Source organism: Pomacea canaliculata, linkage group LG4 (genome assembly GCF_003073045.1).
Source record: "Pomacea canaliculata isolate SZHN2017 linkage group LG4, ASM307304v1, whole genome shotgun sequence".
Classification (NCBI taxonomy): Eukaryota; Metazoa; Mollusca; class Gastropoda; order Architaenioglossa; family Ampullariidae; genus Pomacea; species Pomacea canaliculata.
In genome coordinates this window covers 24,275,984-24,292,295 of record NC_037593.1, presented here as the reverse complement: position 1 = coordinate 24,292,295, position 16,312 = coordinate 24,275,984, and the positions used below count along the sequence as shown (strand labels likewise).

The window sequence follows — 16,312 nt, the reverse complement described above, 5'->3', positions numbered from 1 at the left end:
ATTCTTATGTTTGATCATCAATCCAGAAAAAAGGAACTTGCTTTTAGAACTGTGTTAAAATTATATATCTGAAATAATAGTAATGATTGATGTATTTTATTAGTTGCTATAGTATAAATTTAGTTAACATCATTAAATGTTGACTGGCCTACGAAGGGGACAGAGTTATTTTCTAAAGGAACAACACGCCAATGTCCATATGCGAGTGTGACAATAATATAAAACCCCTTTTATATAATTATATTCTCCACTTTTACTGCGATCATCCACACACACACACACACGCGCGTACATATACACACACTTCAAAAAAGTAATAACTGATTAGAATTGATGGACGACGATTGTCATAAAGTAATTTTTTGTAAGTGTACATTAAACAAAAGACAGATATACAGACAATAACATCCATTATGTCCTGCCTAAAGAGGGAATTCTACTAAGGACTGTATTATATATCACATCTTCGCTTGAACGATCTGTTTTGTATCAGCGGATTTAAGCATACAGGCAAACAGTCAAAATTACAAGTTTGTTTTCGTTCCCTCCTTGCAATTCGACTTGTATCATAAGATTTGTCAGGGAAATGAGCTCTAGCAAACTTCCCCTTGCGAAGTCTTGGGGCAATCTGCCCGGCACTTGTCAACTAGAAGATTACGACCACATCGCCAGACTTTTCCAGTTGTGCTTTAATAGGATTTATTGCACTTGGGGAAAAGGTGGGTGTCGACTTGCGCTTATGAACCCTGTGTAAGAGATCGAAGTGCAAGTAGGTTCCTTTATTCTACTCCCTGAAGTTTTAAAATTAGAACGGTCAAGGATTCTAATTATGATGAAGTGGGGTCATAAAATGTATGGTACACTTAGTCCGATGCCTTGTAGTCTTTAGGAAGTAAGTTTTCAGGGTCGTCAGAAACTGTACTTTTCCTAGAACATCTTGTAGTGAGGCCGGTCCCCTCTCTTCTTTCCCAAACCTCTAAAGAGTCAGGAACCCATCTGTCGACTGTGGCAAGTACACTTGGGATTCAACTAGCCAGGGCTCACGCCTCCGTCCTCGGATGCTAGCACTGGACAGAGACCATTGGACTTCACGCTTCTGAAGTGGAATAGAACGTGGCGGATGCTAAATGTGGTGTCCACAGCAACAACCGTCGTTCTCAGCCTGCTGGCTGCAGCACTTCCATATGTACTGCACCTTCAGAAGACGGCCACCGTCGGAGTACACCTCCACCCGCTCCTTGTCCTGGGCGTGGAAGCAGCAGGCCAGCTTGTGGTTGTCTGTTGCTGTGAACAGCTTCTGACATCGCAGACACTTAGCGACCTGCGCCCCCCTGGAGCGAGACAACTTCCTGTGATCGCTACCTTTGACCTTGCCCTGGTCGCTGACCAAGTCGCCGTCGTCGTTACGAGCAATCACTCTGCTCGGCGGTCTCTCGGAAAAGCACTTCCGGTCCGAAGCTTTCGGCGCGTGCCTGACCTTTGGGGCAGCGATGACGTGTGAGGTATTTCTTCTGTTAGTCACTTCGAAGGAGGAGGTCATGACCCAGTTCTGTACACAGCTGCCTTTAGGTGGCTTCGTGGAGGGAGAGTTTTGAAGTCGTACGGGAGGTCTTTAAGGCTTCCTTGGGAGAACCCTCATACAAGATGCCCTTCTTCAGCTTGTCCATGCTGCTGATGGCATCGTGTATGGAGTGCTCGAGTTTCTTGGCTCGGTCTTTCAAGATCCGAAGCTTGTCTTCGGAGATCTCGATTATAGAGGGCTGGCGTGTCGTCTGCGTGAACATGTTTTCTCTTTTGGTTGAGAGGGTGTTAACACCTTGGGACTGCGTGGTCACTCGCCCCACGCAGTCGGCGTGCACGATCGTCTTCAAGCTGTTGAAGTCGCTGCTGGTGTCCACACCCTTTTCCGCCGTTGTGTGTTTTCTGACTTTCACTACTTTTCCAATTTCTTTCAACTGCACTTTCAGCATTTCCATTTCGCTTTGCTTCTTTTTCATCTCTTCTTGAGACTTGCTCACCTCCGCCAACATCCGGGCATTTTCGTTCCTGACTTTTGAACTTTCAACCTCAGCTTGCACCGCTTCGTCTTCAATGCGTGCCAGTTCCTGCTCTAGCTTCTTCAGCGTCTCGTTCAGAACTGGGGACACCCTTGCTGGGGGTGGAATGGTGGCGTTGAGAGCTTGGCAACACTCGAAACGATCTTCCAGCAAAGTCGAGCATCGCTCAGAAATCGCATCCACCAGCTTGTGAACGCTCTCGGCCATGTTATCCAGCGTCACTTCCGGCACCGTGGGCTCCTGCGGGACGACGTTCAGGAAGTCCAGCAAGGCGAGGTGGTCGGATGTGTCGAGAAGCGCGGACCCCCACAGAAGCGCGTGCTTGCGGTGCAGCTCAATCTCTCCCATCGCCATCTTGAGCCGCGTGGTCCATCCGTTCCGCTCGCCCTGGATCTTGGCGCCCAGCCATCCACCGACTTCCGCCGAGCCGTTGCGCACGATGCGGGCGAACATCTGCGTGCTGAGGCCACTGAGGAACTCGCTGACGGCGGCCTGGATGTCTGCGTCCACCGCCACCTGCGACAACTGCTCCACCGTCAGCAGTCCCTGGCTGTACAGCGGCGGCGCTTCCATCGACAGGGACGCTGTCTCCGCTAGGGTCATGCCTGGAGAGTATAGGTAAATATGTAGGTCAAGAAATAAAGCGCAAAGTGAAGGTAAAGCAGCGCACATATAAATTTCAGTCTGAAATGTCAGAGGTGATGTCAATGTCAATGTAAGAATCTGGAAATTGGTTTTGCATAAAAAAATAATAATTAATATTTATAAAAACATTGTTAAATATCTCCTTATCTATATCGACACCAAACTGATTCTAAAAATGACTATGAAGTGCGTAATTAAGTACAGTGAGTAAATATACAACGCTGAGTAGGTGAGAGCCCCATAATCGTTCTCATTTCCTTCCCCGTGAATAAAAATGTCCGCAGCCCCCGCTTAGGTAATATTTATGGCACCGCTCATGCATAGAAGAGACATACGACCGCCCATTCATCTGCGCCCGTGTTTGCCTAGTGATCTAAAGTGAGTCGACCTCTGACCTACCCGGCAGGCAGCCACAGTTGCTGATCTCTGGGAGACCGGTTCTTCCCATCATGCCGCTAGGGGGCGCTTCCAGTGCCTTCTCCGTCATGGTGGTCGTGGCTTTGTGAGGACCGCGGCATCCATCATCCTATGACGTCACGCACGTGCGCCTGGCTGAACAAGGAACATTCTTGAAGCACAGCGGTCAGTGCTGGGCAATGCTGGCTACAGATACAGATACTACACGCACGCACACACACACACACACACACACACACACACACACACACGTGACCTATGCTTCTATACACCAAAAAGCACTCGCCACGAGTGGGAAAAATCAACTGCTCGTTGACTTGACCACCAATGACTTGTGACCAGCAACACTTAACGGTGTGTCGAGAAAAAAAAGAGTAGATATCAGCTGGCAATCACTTCCATGATTTATTGCCAAATAAAATACTCGGCCTCGACAGATCACTGGCGAGATATCGACTCCAGTCGATACAATCAATACTGTCATTCAAGATGTAGCGATAATGTTCCCAAGCCCACACCTAGTAACACGGTAAGGGAGATCATCTACACCTATTGTTGCCCAGACTAATTGCGTGAGGCCCCGCACTTTGCGCACATCCGGCCGGCGCCATATTTCTTTTCGGGACGGTCCAGCTGATTTATTTGTTCTCTTTATCCTTGCTCATCTGCTCCTAAATTAATCCTTTAGAACAGCGAGCCTTTGACTACGACATTGTAGACTTATTTCCCCTTGTATCTCTTTTCCTTTTTTCTTTTTTTTTTTCTTCTCTTTCTTTTGTTACTGGACCCGCTTGAGTGAACATGATTGACGAATAGTCAAATTACATGGGAAAAAATGAAAAAGGAGAGGACACCTGCGGTGGGAGCAGACTGAACACGTAGAGCGACAGGAGTTGTTATAAGAAAATGCACTAACAGTAGTTTCAATCAAATTTGTTTGTGGCCTCGTCACGACTGTCTATGGTCTGAGAGCACCGAATGTGACTGTTGTTGTAAATGGTGAGCTTGGCATTGTCTCAAAAAAAAATATGCACGCTTGTGGGTGATGAGATAAAGAGAGAGATATAAAATTTCTTGTTTGGGGAGATTACTAAATCATTGTAGCAAAAGAGTCTCTCTCTCCCTATATATATATATATATATATATATATATACTATATATATTATAGATATTATAGAATATACATATAAAATCTCGTTTAAATTACTACTTAAATTACACAAACAATGTTCAAAAGCAAGAGAAGCTTTGGGTTGTTTTTCGTCCCGCCCCCAATCCTCTTTCTTTTACAACAAGATGGTGCCTGGACTGGCGCTGTGAACCTGCTCATACACTGTTTGTTGTTTTTTCAATCGAGATAAGGCTTCACAGATCATGCATGAAATAATTCAGAGTGCTCAGTCTACCCACAAACAGTCATTGAGCTCGCAGCGGGTGGACCCCCATCGATGAAACGATATCGGTGAACGCGCTGTTGGAACGTTGAGGGTCAGGGCAAGGTGGGTAGGTGGGCCGCTGTTACAATCCATAGTCTAGCAGAGAGTTTAATACTGACACAAAGACACAAGATACTTATCCTCCAATAACTCACTTGACCCTGCAGTGACTCATTTTAAACACTACAATAACTCGCCACACCCGCGGTCGTCTGGGACACAGAGACTTTGTGAGGCGACAGAGAGACAAACACAATGCAAACAAATAGGAAACAGATACTTCCACCTCCCCTTAAATAATAAATCGTATATTTATGTTGTGAATTAATAGATTCTCCATTGATTGATTGACTGGGCCCCGATTGATTGATATTATCTAATCGTGACAGGTGAGCATGACAAGAAGGATTTTAAAGTCAACGATCAACACTTACATGCTATGCTCTTGTCGAGGTGCAGGACTGGATGAGCGACACCATCCATCCTATCAGTGTTAGACAAAGCAGAACTTCCTGTATGATTGACTTCTTCACAAAGAATCACCAAAGTCAACAAGTCCGACAAGTGTTCTGGTGTGAACTGCAGTTTCAATGGGCCACCCGGCCAGCCACCCGTCAGAACCCGTGTGCGCCACCTAATGCTGGCCGCGTCTCACTGTTCCGCGTGGTCTCCCAGTGGAGGTGCAACTTCTTTTGATTCGTCTCCGATCGTATTCAACGGCTTGGAATTCATTCCTGTGCACAGTGTCGAGAAAATTCAATCCGGAGGTCAGTCGTGTCACCGACTGAGGCCATTCAAACAAATCGTCACTCGGGTATTGAGCGATTGTCTGATCTTGATCATGTAATGTTTCAACAAGAAATAAGAGGGAAAAATACAAAAGAAAAAAAAATCGGAAAAAAGACAGAAAGGAAGGAATGTAAAGTGGAGCACAGACAACTCTAGGTAACTGCCTGCGGACGAATTGTCTATGCGTGTTTAATGGCTTTGACTGGAGATAACCTGTGCTGCTGACACGACATAAATTAGTGCAAGTGAGTGATCCACTGGTACCAACAACACCCAAGCATGCGGAATTTTTTTTTTTCTCTGGACTCTTTGTCATTTTTTTGGGCCAGCTTGTCTTGACTTCCCTTCGATCTCGCTATTTCTCGCGCAATCACGTTGTGTTTCACATCACTAGTAGCAGCTTGCTGCTGGCGCCTCCTGGCGGTACAGTGTTTACTATCACGGGATGTTGTGTGTATATAATACATGTAAACTCCTGCCATTCTTTGTTCCTGGAATAGAAACCTACAGCATCGGCGCAGCATCATTTGCTACTTTGGGATTTTCGCAGGATGAATTTATTTGTTTAGGCTGATTTGCATAAATAGGTTTGGCAATGAAAATGGTGATTGGTGTGTTCAGTAAAGCAGAGACTGGATATTAGTATGTTTGTGCTGTAAGCTCTGTGGAAATTAAATTTTAAACCTCTCGGCTGAGTCTTCAAATCCGAGATAAGACCATTGGTGATCAATCTTGTATTTACCTTCGAAACGACCGTGGTAAAATACGGATATAGCTTACCTGATTAGCATACAGTGAAAACTTCGAGTGACAATGTAGGGTTTGACTTCAGTCAGCTCCGTTAGGATACCCGTAAGAAGGGCTCTTAAAGTCACAGGAGACACAGTCCGCGGCCTGATATACAGAAGTTTTATTTACAGTCCTCTCCAAGGAAGACATGAGGAGTCGAGGTTGTGCCGGTCCTGGATAGCACTACACCTGTCAGGTGATAAAATGTGTGCAGTGTGCATAGCTCTGGATCACTATTGCCCAGAGTTCCTGGCTGTAGAATAAGTTGTCACTGTGTGTGTGTGTCAGTACGAGCGACTGCCAGTGTCTTCTGCGCATGTTCATTGGAAGGATTTTCCTCTTCGCTTTCTCACGCTGTAGTTGGATAGGTTTTCTATTGAATGGTCTGACTGATAGATACACGAACGCAAGAGACAGACAAACCTGTGAAATTGAGAAACGATTCGTAATACATTCTTAACCTTTGTCTAGCAACGATTCAGGAATTGTCATTAATTTATCTATCCATGCTTGTAAGCAGTTGTCTGGCAAGTGACTAACTGGAACTCACCTTCTACAAACGGTGCAATCCCGCTCTGATCACTCGGTACTGCTTCAAAAAACGATCTTTGTGACCCTTCTGAACTACCCCACATCAGAACACAGCCATCAGTAGAGTCTCTGTGGGAACAGTTCGGAAGAAACGCTCGCTCCACCCCGCCCACCCATGTCATTGCTTGCGATGCACACCGACTCGTTGCCTCTCGTGCACACCTCGTGGCGAGAACTGATTGTACATACAGCACGATGACTAGTCCGCAGTGAACAGTGGGCCTCACACAAAGCATGTCTACCCGCTTGCACGGGCCCTAGTTTCCGAGTACAGGCTACCTCCAGGTAAGGTTCGACTGCTGTAAGGTGCCTTGTCGGTGGACACGTCTCTCGATTCGCTTGAGTAGTTCTGGAAATGTCGGCAGATTATTAATCGTTGAACCAGGTGCTTGAAGGACCAGAAGTAGGACACTTTCGTGGCAGGTCAATGGAGGTTTTCAAGATATGTTAATCGAAATGTTTTCAATGCCTTTTTGTTAAAAGCCATTGTGAAAATGTTCTGAGTAGGTGAAATAAGTGTGCTTCCTTTTTTTCAATCGTTTCTTCTCAGAAATTGTATTTATTCTACACCTCCTATTCTATCATCCACTCGAACACACCCTTCTGCCTGTTGACACGCGTAAATGCACCGACAGTATTAAGAGTTTTTTTTATGAAATGATAAAGATAATTGATTTCATAGCTTAGAGGGCGTTGGGGCAGTGAACGTGAGTGGTCCACTGTGTCTATAGGGAACGACATGAAACACGTCATGTTCAGGGAGTTTTTTTATATTTAGGACACATTAAATCATATTACATTTCAGGACTGTTACTGAGAACTGAACATGCATAATTTAATGACTGGCTTGATTTTCAGACCAGCCATGAGGAGGGCGGGACAGCAGACGGTGTGATGGCTGCGAGACCATAATTATTCTCCCCTACAATGAACACAACATGGCGCGCCCTGCTATTAAGATGGCGGTCTTCTATCGTCTCTGAGTGCACCTCCAATGTTTCCACCATTTTGAAATCATCAGGTGCAGACGAATTTGAAATAGCATGTATATTGTTTGTCTGTCTGTGGATAAACTGGTCTCACAACCTAAAGCTGACCATCATTGTTGAGCTCAAAGAGCGCGTTACTTGAAGTCCACCCGACATTGTACAGTGAGGCCGGCGATGGAGAGAATATAAGGCGGATGTTGCCCTGTGAAGGCAGAAGAAGATAAAGTTTGTACTTCTGTCGGGTGGACTGTCTCAATGCATTGTAGGTGGTACACAAGGCTTATCTTGCATGTACACAACTCTGGATGTTAGCACTTAGTTCCTGGATAATGTGAATACGCACGTTGTCAGTTTAGAAAAAGAGGGAAAGTGGAGGTAAAAGCGAGTTAATGATCCACTCAAAGATTAGCTATCTTGAATTTTGTCTTGTTAACCGAGCTCCACTCTAGCTGTAGAACTAACAAGGGGTGTGTGTGCGCACGCGTGCGTGATTCGACATGACGGTTGCCTTATCTATAACAAAGCAGTTAGTTTGTTGCTAAATGCTAAGTAATAATCGCAATTCTGAAGTTTCAGAAGCAAAGCGACTCCTTGTTTACAGCAACAATTTCACGAAAGGCAGAAATGGACGACGGAGCAGGTGTGAAGTGGCCACTTCCTACCAGCATGTACCCGGAATATCTGGCAGCGTGGCAATTAACGGGTATCCTGAGTGCAGACCTCCCGCCAGCAAAACTACCGGAAGTAATCGTGGGCTGCAAAGTATTAACATCTCTGACATAAATCTGACAAAGTAATACACGGCACGGACAGATCAAGACGGGATATCGCGGGTATACAGCGGGTAGAAGTACACACATCGCCAACACATCTACCGCGTCACAAAAACCTACAGACAAGTGTTTGTCGTGTCTGTAAGTCAGTTTATATCAACGCTCTTTGTGCAAATGCGTTTGCGCGCACGTGTGTGTGTGTGGGAGGGGGGGGGCATGTGCACGCACTCTCGTTCTCTCAGTTTTCGTTAAACCTTTCACAAGCACGCGCGCCCGCACACACACATACACATATACAAACGCATAATCGGAGATAGAACGTTATGTGAGGTTCATTCATACTTGCAAATGCATGCACTCTCACGCAGACACACGCGTGCACTCACACACTGTCACCGTCGTCTGCATATGTCAATGTTTACCTGAGCTATCAGATCGGTTTACCTTGGCCAGGCACCTGAAATCCTACTGTGATCCCAGGCGCAATGGGGCCTATCAATCTCCCTGCTATAGTTCCAGTTGATTAAGTATGCACTGGGCACAGCGGTGTATCGTGGGTTCTGTCAACAATAGCAGGATCTTCAACAGGAACCAAGGATCAGGTATTGGCAGCAGGCTTAGCATGTCCTACAAGTGTTCATTGTGTGTGTGTGTGTGTAGGTGGCGTACGCACGTGTTTATCCCAATGATTGAAGCAAACACAGCAAACAATAATAAAAACGGTGGTACTACAACTTCTTCTCATGTCGTGTAATGACTACGTGGCCTTAAAGGGCTCGCATGGCACAGATGATTTTTTTCTAATGACTAGTAAAACTCGGGTGTAACTACCCTTGTGGGTGTGTGCAGCCTAAAATCGTAAAACACAAAAACAAATCCATGAAGCTCACTTCTCGATTTTTATTTGTTTATTTATTTATTTTTTTGTGACGTGAGCGCCCCCAAGCGGAGGGTGTGTGTGTGTGTGTGTGTTGTATATTATGTGTGTATGTGTGTGTGTGTGTGTGCGTATGTATTCAATATAGACAGAATTTGGGTGTGTGTATGGACATACGAGTATTAGTGTCTATGTTTGATGCTTTATATGTTGATATTGTACTAGTATGTAATGCGAATGACTGACTTTTGAAGAACTCAGTCCCGCTGAAAGGGTGAAAGAATAAAGTACCTAGCATCTTCAAAATGGCAATGCTGACCAAGAAATCTCGACAAGATTGCGAGTTTATGCGCCACTTCTAGAAAGTCTTTTATTTCCCGTTTTCTTACCGAAGATACGGCTAGGTAAGTAGTTGGAGACAGTTGGACTCACTTTTACTAGTATTGCAATTTTGTTGAATCCACAGCTCTAGCATATAAATTCATTCTCTTACTTCTCTCATTCTCACTCATTCCCCTTCTCTCTCTCTCACACACACACACACGCACACTCGCACACACACACTATAGGTTCCGAGATTTAAAAATAGGAAAATATTGCCCCTCATTTGTTGTTCACATTGCAAACTATTTACAATTTTGTAGTTGTCTCCCTTGCACGGTCCGTCACACCCGTCGTTTGCGGCGTTACGTTACGTTACGTTACGTTACGTGATACGTGAAGTTTGTAACACTTTGTGTGCTGGGCTAGCTTTGTGTTAACGATCCTCGGTGAAACTACAAACCATGTAGTCGTGTTCCCATATCCCCTCATTCAGTATCCAATGATTTACTTATCTGCGGTTTACCGCTGCAGAAAAAAAGTCAGAATCCCATACTTTCATACGCACGCCTGGGTGTGGCAGACAAAACGATAATACACTTTATATGTACAATATAGTGTGCAATACACTTCATTATTACTTTATTTAATTTTGGTAATTTCTTAATGTGCGAAATTTACCAGTTATCACTTTATTTCTAGTGTTCGGTATTATCCACCGGTTCACGCAACCGCGGTAAGTCTTGTGATGCTGGGGCACAATTGAACTTGTTAGAGACTAACCCAAGTGATAAGCAAAAATTGATGAACATAGAGCATAAAGTATCACAAAAATATATGACAAAGAGACGCGAGAAATATTATATTAAAACAATTCGCTTTCTGCTGAACTTTATGTTGACGAAAGTGAATGCCGTGGTCCCTCGGTGTCTTTTCAACCTTTTTAATATTTCAGTAAATAAACAAGCAAATAACTAAATAAACTTCCAGATTTGTTTGAATGCAAACAATTGAACTTTTTAGCATCTGAAATTAAGCAGTCGCTGGACACTCCACCCTTAGACTAGCCTCTCATTTTATCCTCCCTGTTTGACAGCTTTTATAAATATGATTATTGCAATAATTTAGTGTCCTATCCTGGGCTCGCCATGTGCTTATCTCCACTTCTCGACTTTATAGTGGATGGAACATGTGTCAGATAACTTCAGAGACTTCACAATCACTCTCTGTAACATCTTCATGTCGTTGTATTTAAACTGAGAAATATGATCGCGTGGCCATTCTTTCCTCACCCTTCCATCAAACCCCACAAGTGTTCGTTGAATTTGCACAAAGAGCATAGAACCCTAGAGGTAAATATCTAAAAAAAGGCAATTAAAATCAATGAACAGTTTTTCATCTCAATGCGCTTAATCGACGAGTGGTCGTTAATTTCAGATGATTAAGAAGCCGGTGAGTGACATTAACAGGAGGTGAGCTGCTAGGTGTCAGCCGCTTCCCTTCATTTTCTCCTATCTTCTCGTGGATAGTGTATTTTGTTTTTAACTGTAAAACCATCTGTCTCGGCGGTGACCACCCATTGAAGTGAGCAGCTGTCGCATGGCCGACTGTAGGTAAATGATTATGGACAGGAACAATCGACTCGTTCTTATCCACTACGCGGAGTGTTCGCGACTGTCAGTATTTATCGGAGAAAATGCAGCGAAGCTTAAGCATCATTTCTCTCGGATTTGTCGGTTGATTTACACCCACTCACCAGATTTCTGTCCAACGGGACGTCCAGCACAGCGTGTCGTCTGCGCCATAGTCAGTGCTTCTGGAGTCATCTCCCTTGTCTGCGCTCGGCCTCAGGTAGAGTTGATTGACCAACATCGAAATTCTCTGCATGCGTTTGTTAGTTATATTTTTTGTGCTGTTGTTTTGTGTATCACGAGACTTTCAAAACTTTCTTTAATATGATATATTTTTCTTAGTGATTCTCTTGTTTTCAGAAAGGCTGTTTACAATGTCAATATTGTTACTTTGTTCATTTATAATTTAACAAATGTTTCTCCATGTTTGTCCAGTACAAAAAAAAAAAATTTAATGATGTTCTTAGTTTCCGATTAACCGAGTAGTCTCCGAACTTACTGACTGATTAGGTAAACTTCAGATGTGTAAATACGAACATGAAAGGATGTTCCTGATGACATCATTTCCGGTTATCGAGCGTTGTGGATGCTCTCATCTGCAGCAAACCATCGCCGCCATGCATGAGTGCGCTCTGCTATTCCTGGTGTGTGTGGTCCACTGTACTCAGGCTTTCCCAGTGGTCGATTATTATGACAATTTCGTCCGGCCGTCCTTCTCACTCGCGTCTTGTTACAAAAGGGTGAGGGTTCTTTGACTTCACACATTTTTATGGCAGGAAAAACTTGTTGCACTTATTCTTTGATATTAAATGGCATTTCGTGTCTAAAGCCTTGTGGTCGTACAGGGAACCTTTAGTTCTTATTCCAGCCAGCCCTTCTAAAACTGTTTAAAATGGTCTGTTTCAAAATATCTAACGATGAAGTTTGTTAACGATTTGTTACTTTAACATTATTGCCTTATAAACTTTAAAACGGAAATGTATAATGTCAGAAAAATTTCAACAACTGAGTTACGATTTATACTGTTTCATATGTGTATAGCCACTGTGCGCACCATTAGTCTATCAACAGCCGGACAAAGACACGACTGTTTAAGAAATGTTGAGTATTCCTTACAGCTGTAAAGGTGAACTAAGGTGAACTGTTTTGGTAAACAAAGTAGTCTCTGCATGAGATGAACAATTTACACCTGTGTACATGCGAGTGCTCAGTTCACACCCATTCTATAAGAAAATGTCATCAGTGGACATGAAAAACTTGGCAGATAAAAGAAACGAAGATGAAAGACGATGGAATGTTTATATCCTTCACCTAATGCATGTGTGATGTCAAAGTCTTCTCACATTTGGATACAATTATTGGAGGTAGCAGTAGCTTTAGTACAGATGAAGCCTACACTTTATAGCCTTCTTTGAAGTCTTTATTTATTTTTTCCTTCGTGATCCATTTTATTTTCGCTTTTGTTTAAAAGAAAAAGAAACGAACAAAACAGTACCGACCAGGGCCGGGCAACTTCCACAGCCGCACATCTGGGTGCACCATTCCTCCCTTGGGAGAGAAGACACTTAACTTTGTTTTCCCACTTTGCCCTGGGTTTCACCTCTCTTACACCACCGAGGTTGCTGTCTACGATAAAGTTAATCTTCACAAACCACAAAGATGTTCAGTATTAACTGTACTCACAATAAAGTAGTGGCTGGGTTCTACATACACATTACATATCATCTCCGCATGTAGCTAAAACATTGCCTGTGTTGAGGTCTTCATATACTAAAGTACAAATCGCGCTGTGATAAACCTTGTAGCTTTCATTCATTGTTATTTTATTTATTTACCCTCTGTTTCCTTGCTTTCTCATTTTTGTTACTCTGTGTGTGTGTGTGTGTTTGGGGTGGGGTGCGTGCGTACGTACGTGAGTCTGTTCATTTTCCAGACCTGTATCTACACTGGCTTTAAGTGTATTCCTCAATCACACAGTCATCAGTGTTGCGTTGGTTTCTGCAACGAAACAACAAAATTATGTGACACAGTAAGTATTGCAGGACCTGCGCTGTTCCTTTTTGCTTCCAATGTCGGTCTGAGTGTTCTGTGCAGAACACCTAGCATCTGTTTGAGGAGATGCTACTCTTTTTCAGTTGTTTGGCTGATAGACTATTGTTGATGCCTCGTATCTGCTTCAGAATCCACATTATGTCTACACTGAGTGTGGCCACTGTTAGGTTATGGCTGATGGTATCCACACCATGTATACAGTGAGCATATCACAACTTTATCCTCCCCATCCCCATTTTTTTCTCTTAAATTTTTTTTTTTTTTTTTATCGCTTGAGCTACCTGTCTTAAATGGAAAAAAAAAAAAAAAAAAAAAAATCGTGTTTCCTTTTATCGTTATGGAATTATTTCATAGCCTTTATCGTACCTATAATATGTCTTCATTACGGTCCTGTGGGACCATACTATTATGTTTTGTTTTCTATGTGTGAATGTAGTTGATTTAAAAATAATGTTCAGCAGTGTCGTAGACCTTTCAACCCAGTATCCAGGTAACGCAAGTTTGTCTGTTTGCCTAACGGCATTAGTGCACCCGACGTAGACAAGATGAATATGACCTGTCCTGACCGATCTTGACCTGAATTTGTTCAGATTAAAATCCCGCCAAAGAGTGAACTCGCACCTGTAAACGTTTACAGAACGAATGGGAAGATTGCTAATTGTCCTTGTAGACTGCAATGTGGCTTCATTGTCCTCTGGAAATGAATATTTCAGGTGAAGTGCATGCCTCAAGGCGAGCGGTGTGACCGCGAAATCTTTGACCCTGTGTGCTGTAGCGGAAACCCGTGCCCAGTGCAAACTGGGATATGTGAGTAGTCTTCAGCCATCACCGACAACAGCGCTTCAGCTCCGCGGGTGGACAAAGCAAGAACTGTTTATTCATCCACGCAACATGCAACTGGAAGGGGATACTCGGACTGCTTATTTTCACTACCTTGCTTATTTTCCCCCCACGTGAGCGCGCGCGCGCGCACGCACACACACACAAATCAACTCTTTGATGTTTTCATCAGCTGTCATCACCGCAAGACTATTATTTCCTTCTCTGCCGCGAAATCTACGGTACTCACCTGTTAGGTGAGGAAAGTTCAACATCCCCGGAATGCAAACATTGTATACTAAAGGGAACTTACAAGTTTAATAAAGTGATAAAAAAGAAATGATATATGGTCTCTTCAATCTTCTTTTTCTCCAGATCATGTCTGTGCACAACGCCTCAGACCAGAAATGTAATTGTCGCTGGAATTCCTTTTTTTATTTACCTTTAGTCTTCTTTTCTAATTCTCACCAACCTGTTATCCAAGAACGTGCAAATACCATATCACTGTATTAAAACAACAGCAACAACAACACAACAACTGCAACAACAAACCCTTAAAGAAGAAAAGATAAATGGCAAGTTGGGTGTAAATACATGTTGAATCGCTTCTGCTCAAAATTTCGGGTTGTAAATCTCTTTTCTCCCTGTCCTATGTAGCCTAAACAACCATCCTTTCCTGTTGATTTGTCACTTTCATTATAAAGAACAAACGTTTTTTTAATCATTATTATGATTTTCATTGCAATTATCTTCTGAACAATGGGTAGAACAATGTGGACCATCCCATCCCCCCAAGTCCCTCCACAAAAGATGTATATTTAGAGGGTGGGAGTGATGAAGCGACGGATAAAGAGCGTTGGGCTCCTTCTTCCATAGTCAGAGCCCGAGACATATTAAACATATTAAATCAAACCCTAGACATGTTAAACTACTTGTACTTCCAGATAACTACTACCTACAGCCATTAGGCATTTACGGTCCATTAGCGTTGATTCTAAGATACCCTGATCTTTTTTATTACCTGAGGCGGTAATCCTCCTGGCCGTCGTCATTTTCTTGATGTCATTGATGCCATAAACAATACGCGCACAAAAAATCCAGCAACGGATAAAAAAATAAAATAAGTGTTGTCATGGTAACGACCCTTCACATCCGTTATCTATGGTCTATGACTATTTGTTGCACGTGAAAGACAGATATCATGCCTAGAGGACAGAGACCCCGGTGGTTTAACGCGAACAATAATTTGGACGACGGTAATTTTCTGAGCTAATGCAAAAATTGCACATTTTCCTAACTTTTCAAAGGTTTTCATGATACTGGCAACCTTACCTTTTGAAATGAAAGTATTGATGTTAAGTCACAAACGATATCAAAGATTTATTGTTTTGAATTATTGTGAGAATATCTGGTTTTGTGCCGGTAAGTCTTAGGGATCTGTGCTATGTGAGTGCGTCCCTTTCTTCATCCATCTTTGTGAAATAGTCAGTTTCTGGCCCCTTCAAACTATGATTTTGGTAGTCTTTTTCATTTCATAAGATTTTCTTTTAATTTATTAAATCGGAGTGTATATTTCTTTATATTAACGTTTTCCCTTGCATATTAATTTTTTATAGGTTACGTAACTTCGATAAATTAGCAAGTCTCTCAGTGGATGATTCACTCTATCAATTGTTTTCATTGGAGATTAAAATTTCAAAAGCTATCTAGCTGATGGATAGATACACTCTTATTTGTGTGTGGCACCTGTTGACAGTGTGGTGACTGCTGACTCGGTATAAAACTCAAATCCCCTTTAAGCGTCACCTGACAGCACAGAGTAAATAAAAAATCTCTTTCACAAGCCGACTTTTAGACCTGAAATTCAAACACCTTTGATCTACATAAATGTCTGACATATAAGGTCAATTAAGAAGTTCTTTCTCTTTTGAGGTAAGCCTCGGACCAGACTGCCGCGGTTCACCTTTCACTTCACAGCGTCCCCTTCTGTTCCTGTCGTCACTGACAACACTGCAGACATGTTCCGTTGACTTTTATGTTTGTTTGCTCCGAAACTGTGCAGACGTACGCAAGCCCTTCCTCACAACGGCCATCACCTGAACATCAGCAGCCCACCCATCTATCT

At 43.1% G+C, this 16,312-nt stretch overlaps 2 protein-coding genes across 2 annotated transcripts; one reads left to right on the top strand and one right to left on the bottom strand.

Annotated features, from left to right (window-relative positions):
* Positions 1–423: 423 nt before the first annotated feature.
* Positions 424–5,635, bottom strand: LOC112563132. The gene is given in 4 exon segments (XM_025236889.1): positions 424–1,569; positions 1,571–2,662; positions 3,102–3,254; positions 4,991–5,635. Coding segments are annotated over 3 exon segments (1,626 nt in total). The 5' UTR covers positions 3,190–3,254; positions 4,991–5,635; the 3' UTR covers positions 424–1,123.
* A 5,484-nt stretch (positions 5,636–11,119) lies between these two features.
* On the top strand, positions 11,120–14,631 carry LOC112562429. Its single transcript, XM_025235694.1, has 4 exons — positions 11,120–11,536; positions 11,919–12,056; positions 13,250–13,345; positions 14,082–14,631. Exons 1-4 carry the CDS (start codon positions 11,303–11,305, stop codon positions 14,181–14,183), a joined length of 570 nt encoding a protein of 189 aa, XP_025091479.1. The 5' UTR covers positions 11,120–11,302; the 3' UTR covers positions 14,184–14,631.
* The last annotated feature ends 1,681 nt before the right edge of the window (positions 14,632–16,312 follow it).

Coding starts and splice junctions, on each gene's coding strand:
- LOC112562429 (XM_025235694.1), top strand. CDS start 11,303: ATGATTATGGACAGGAACAATCGACTCGTTCTTATCCACTACGCGGAG. Junction 12,057..13,249: donor TCGCGTCTTGTTACAAAAGG/GTGAGGGTTCTT, acceptor TTCATTTTCCAG/ACCTGTATCTACACTGGCTT. Junction 13,346..14,081: donor CAACAAAATTATGTGACACA/GTAAGTATTGCA, acceptor TGAATATTTCAG/GTGAAGTGCATGCCTCAAGG.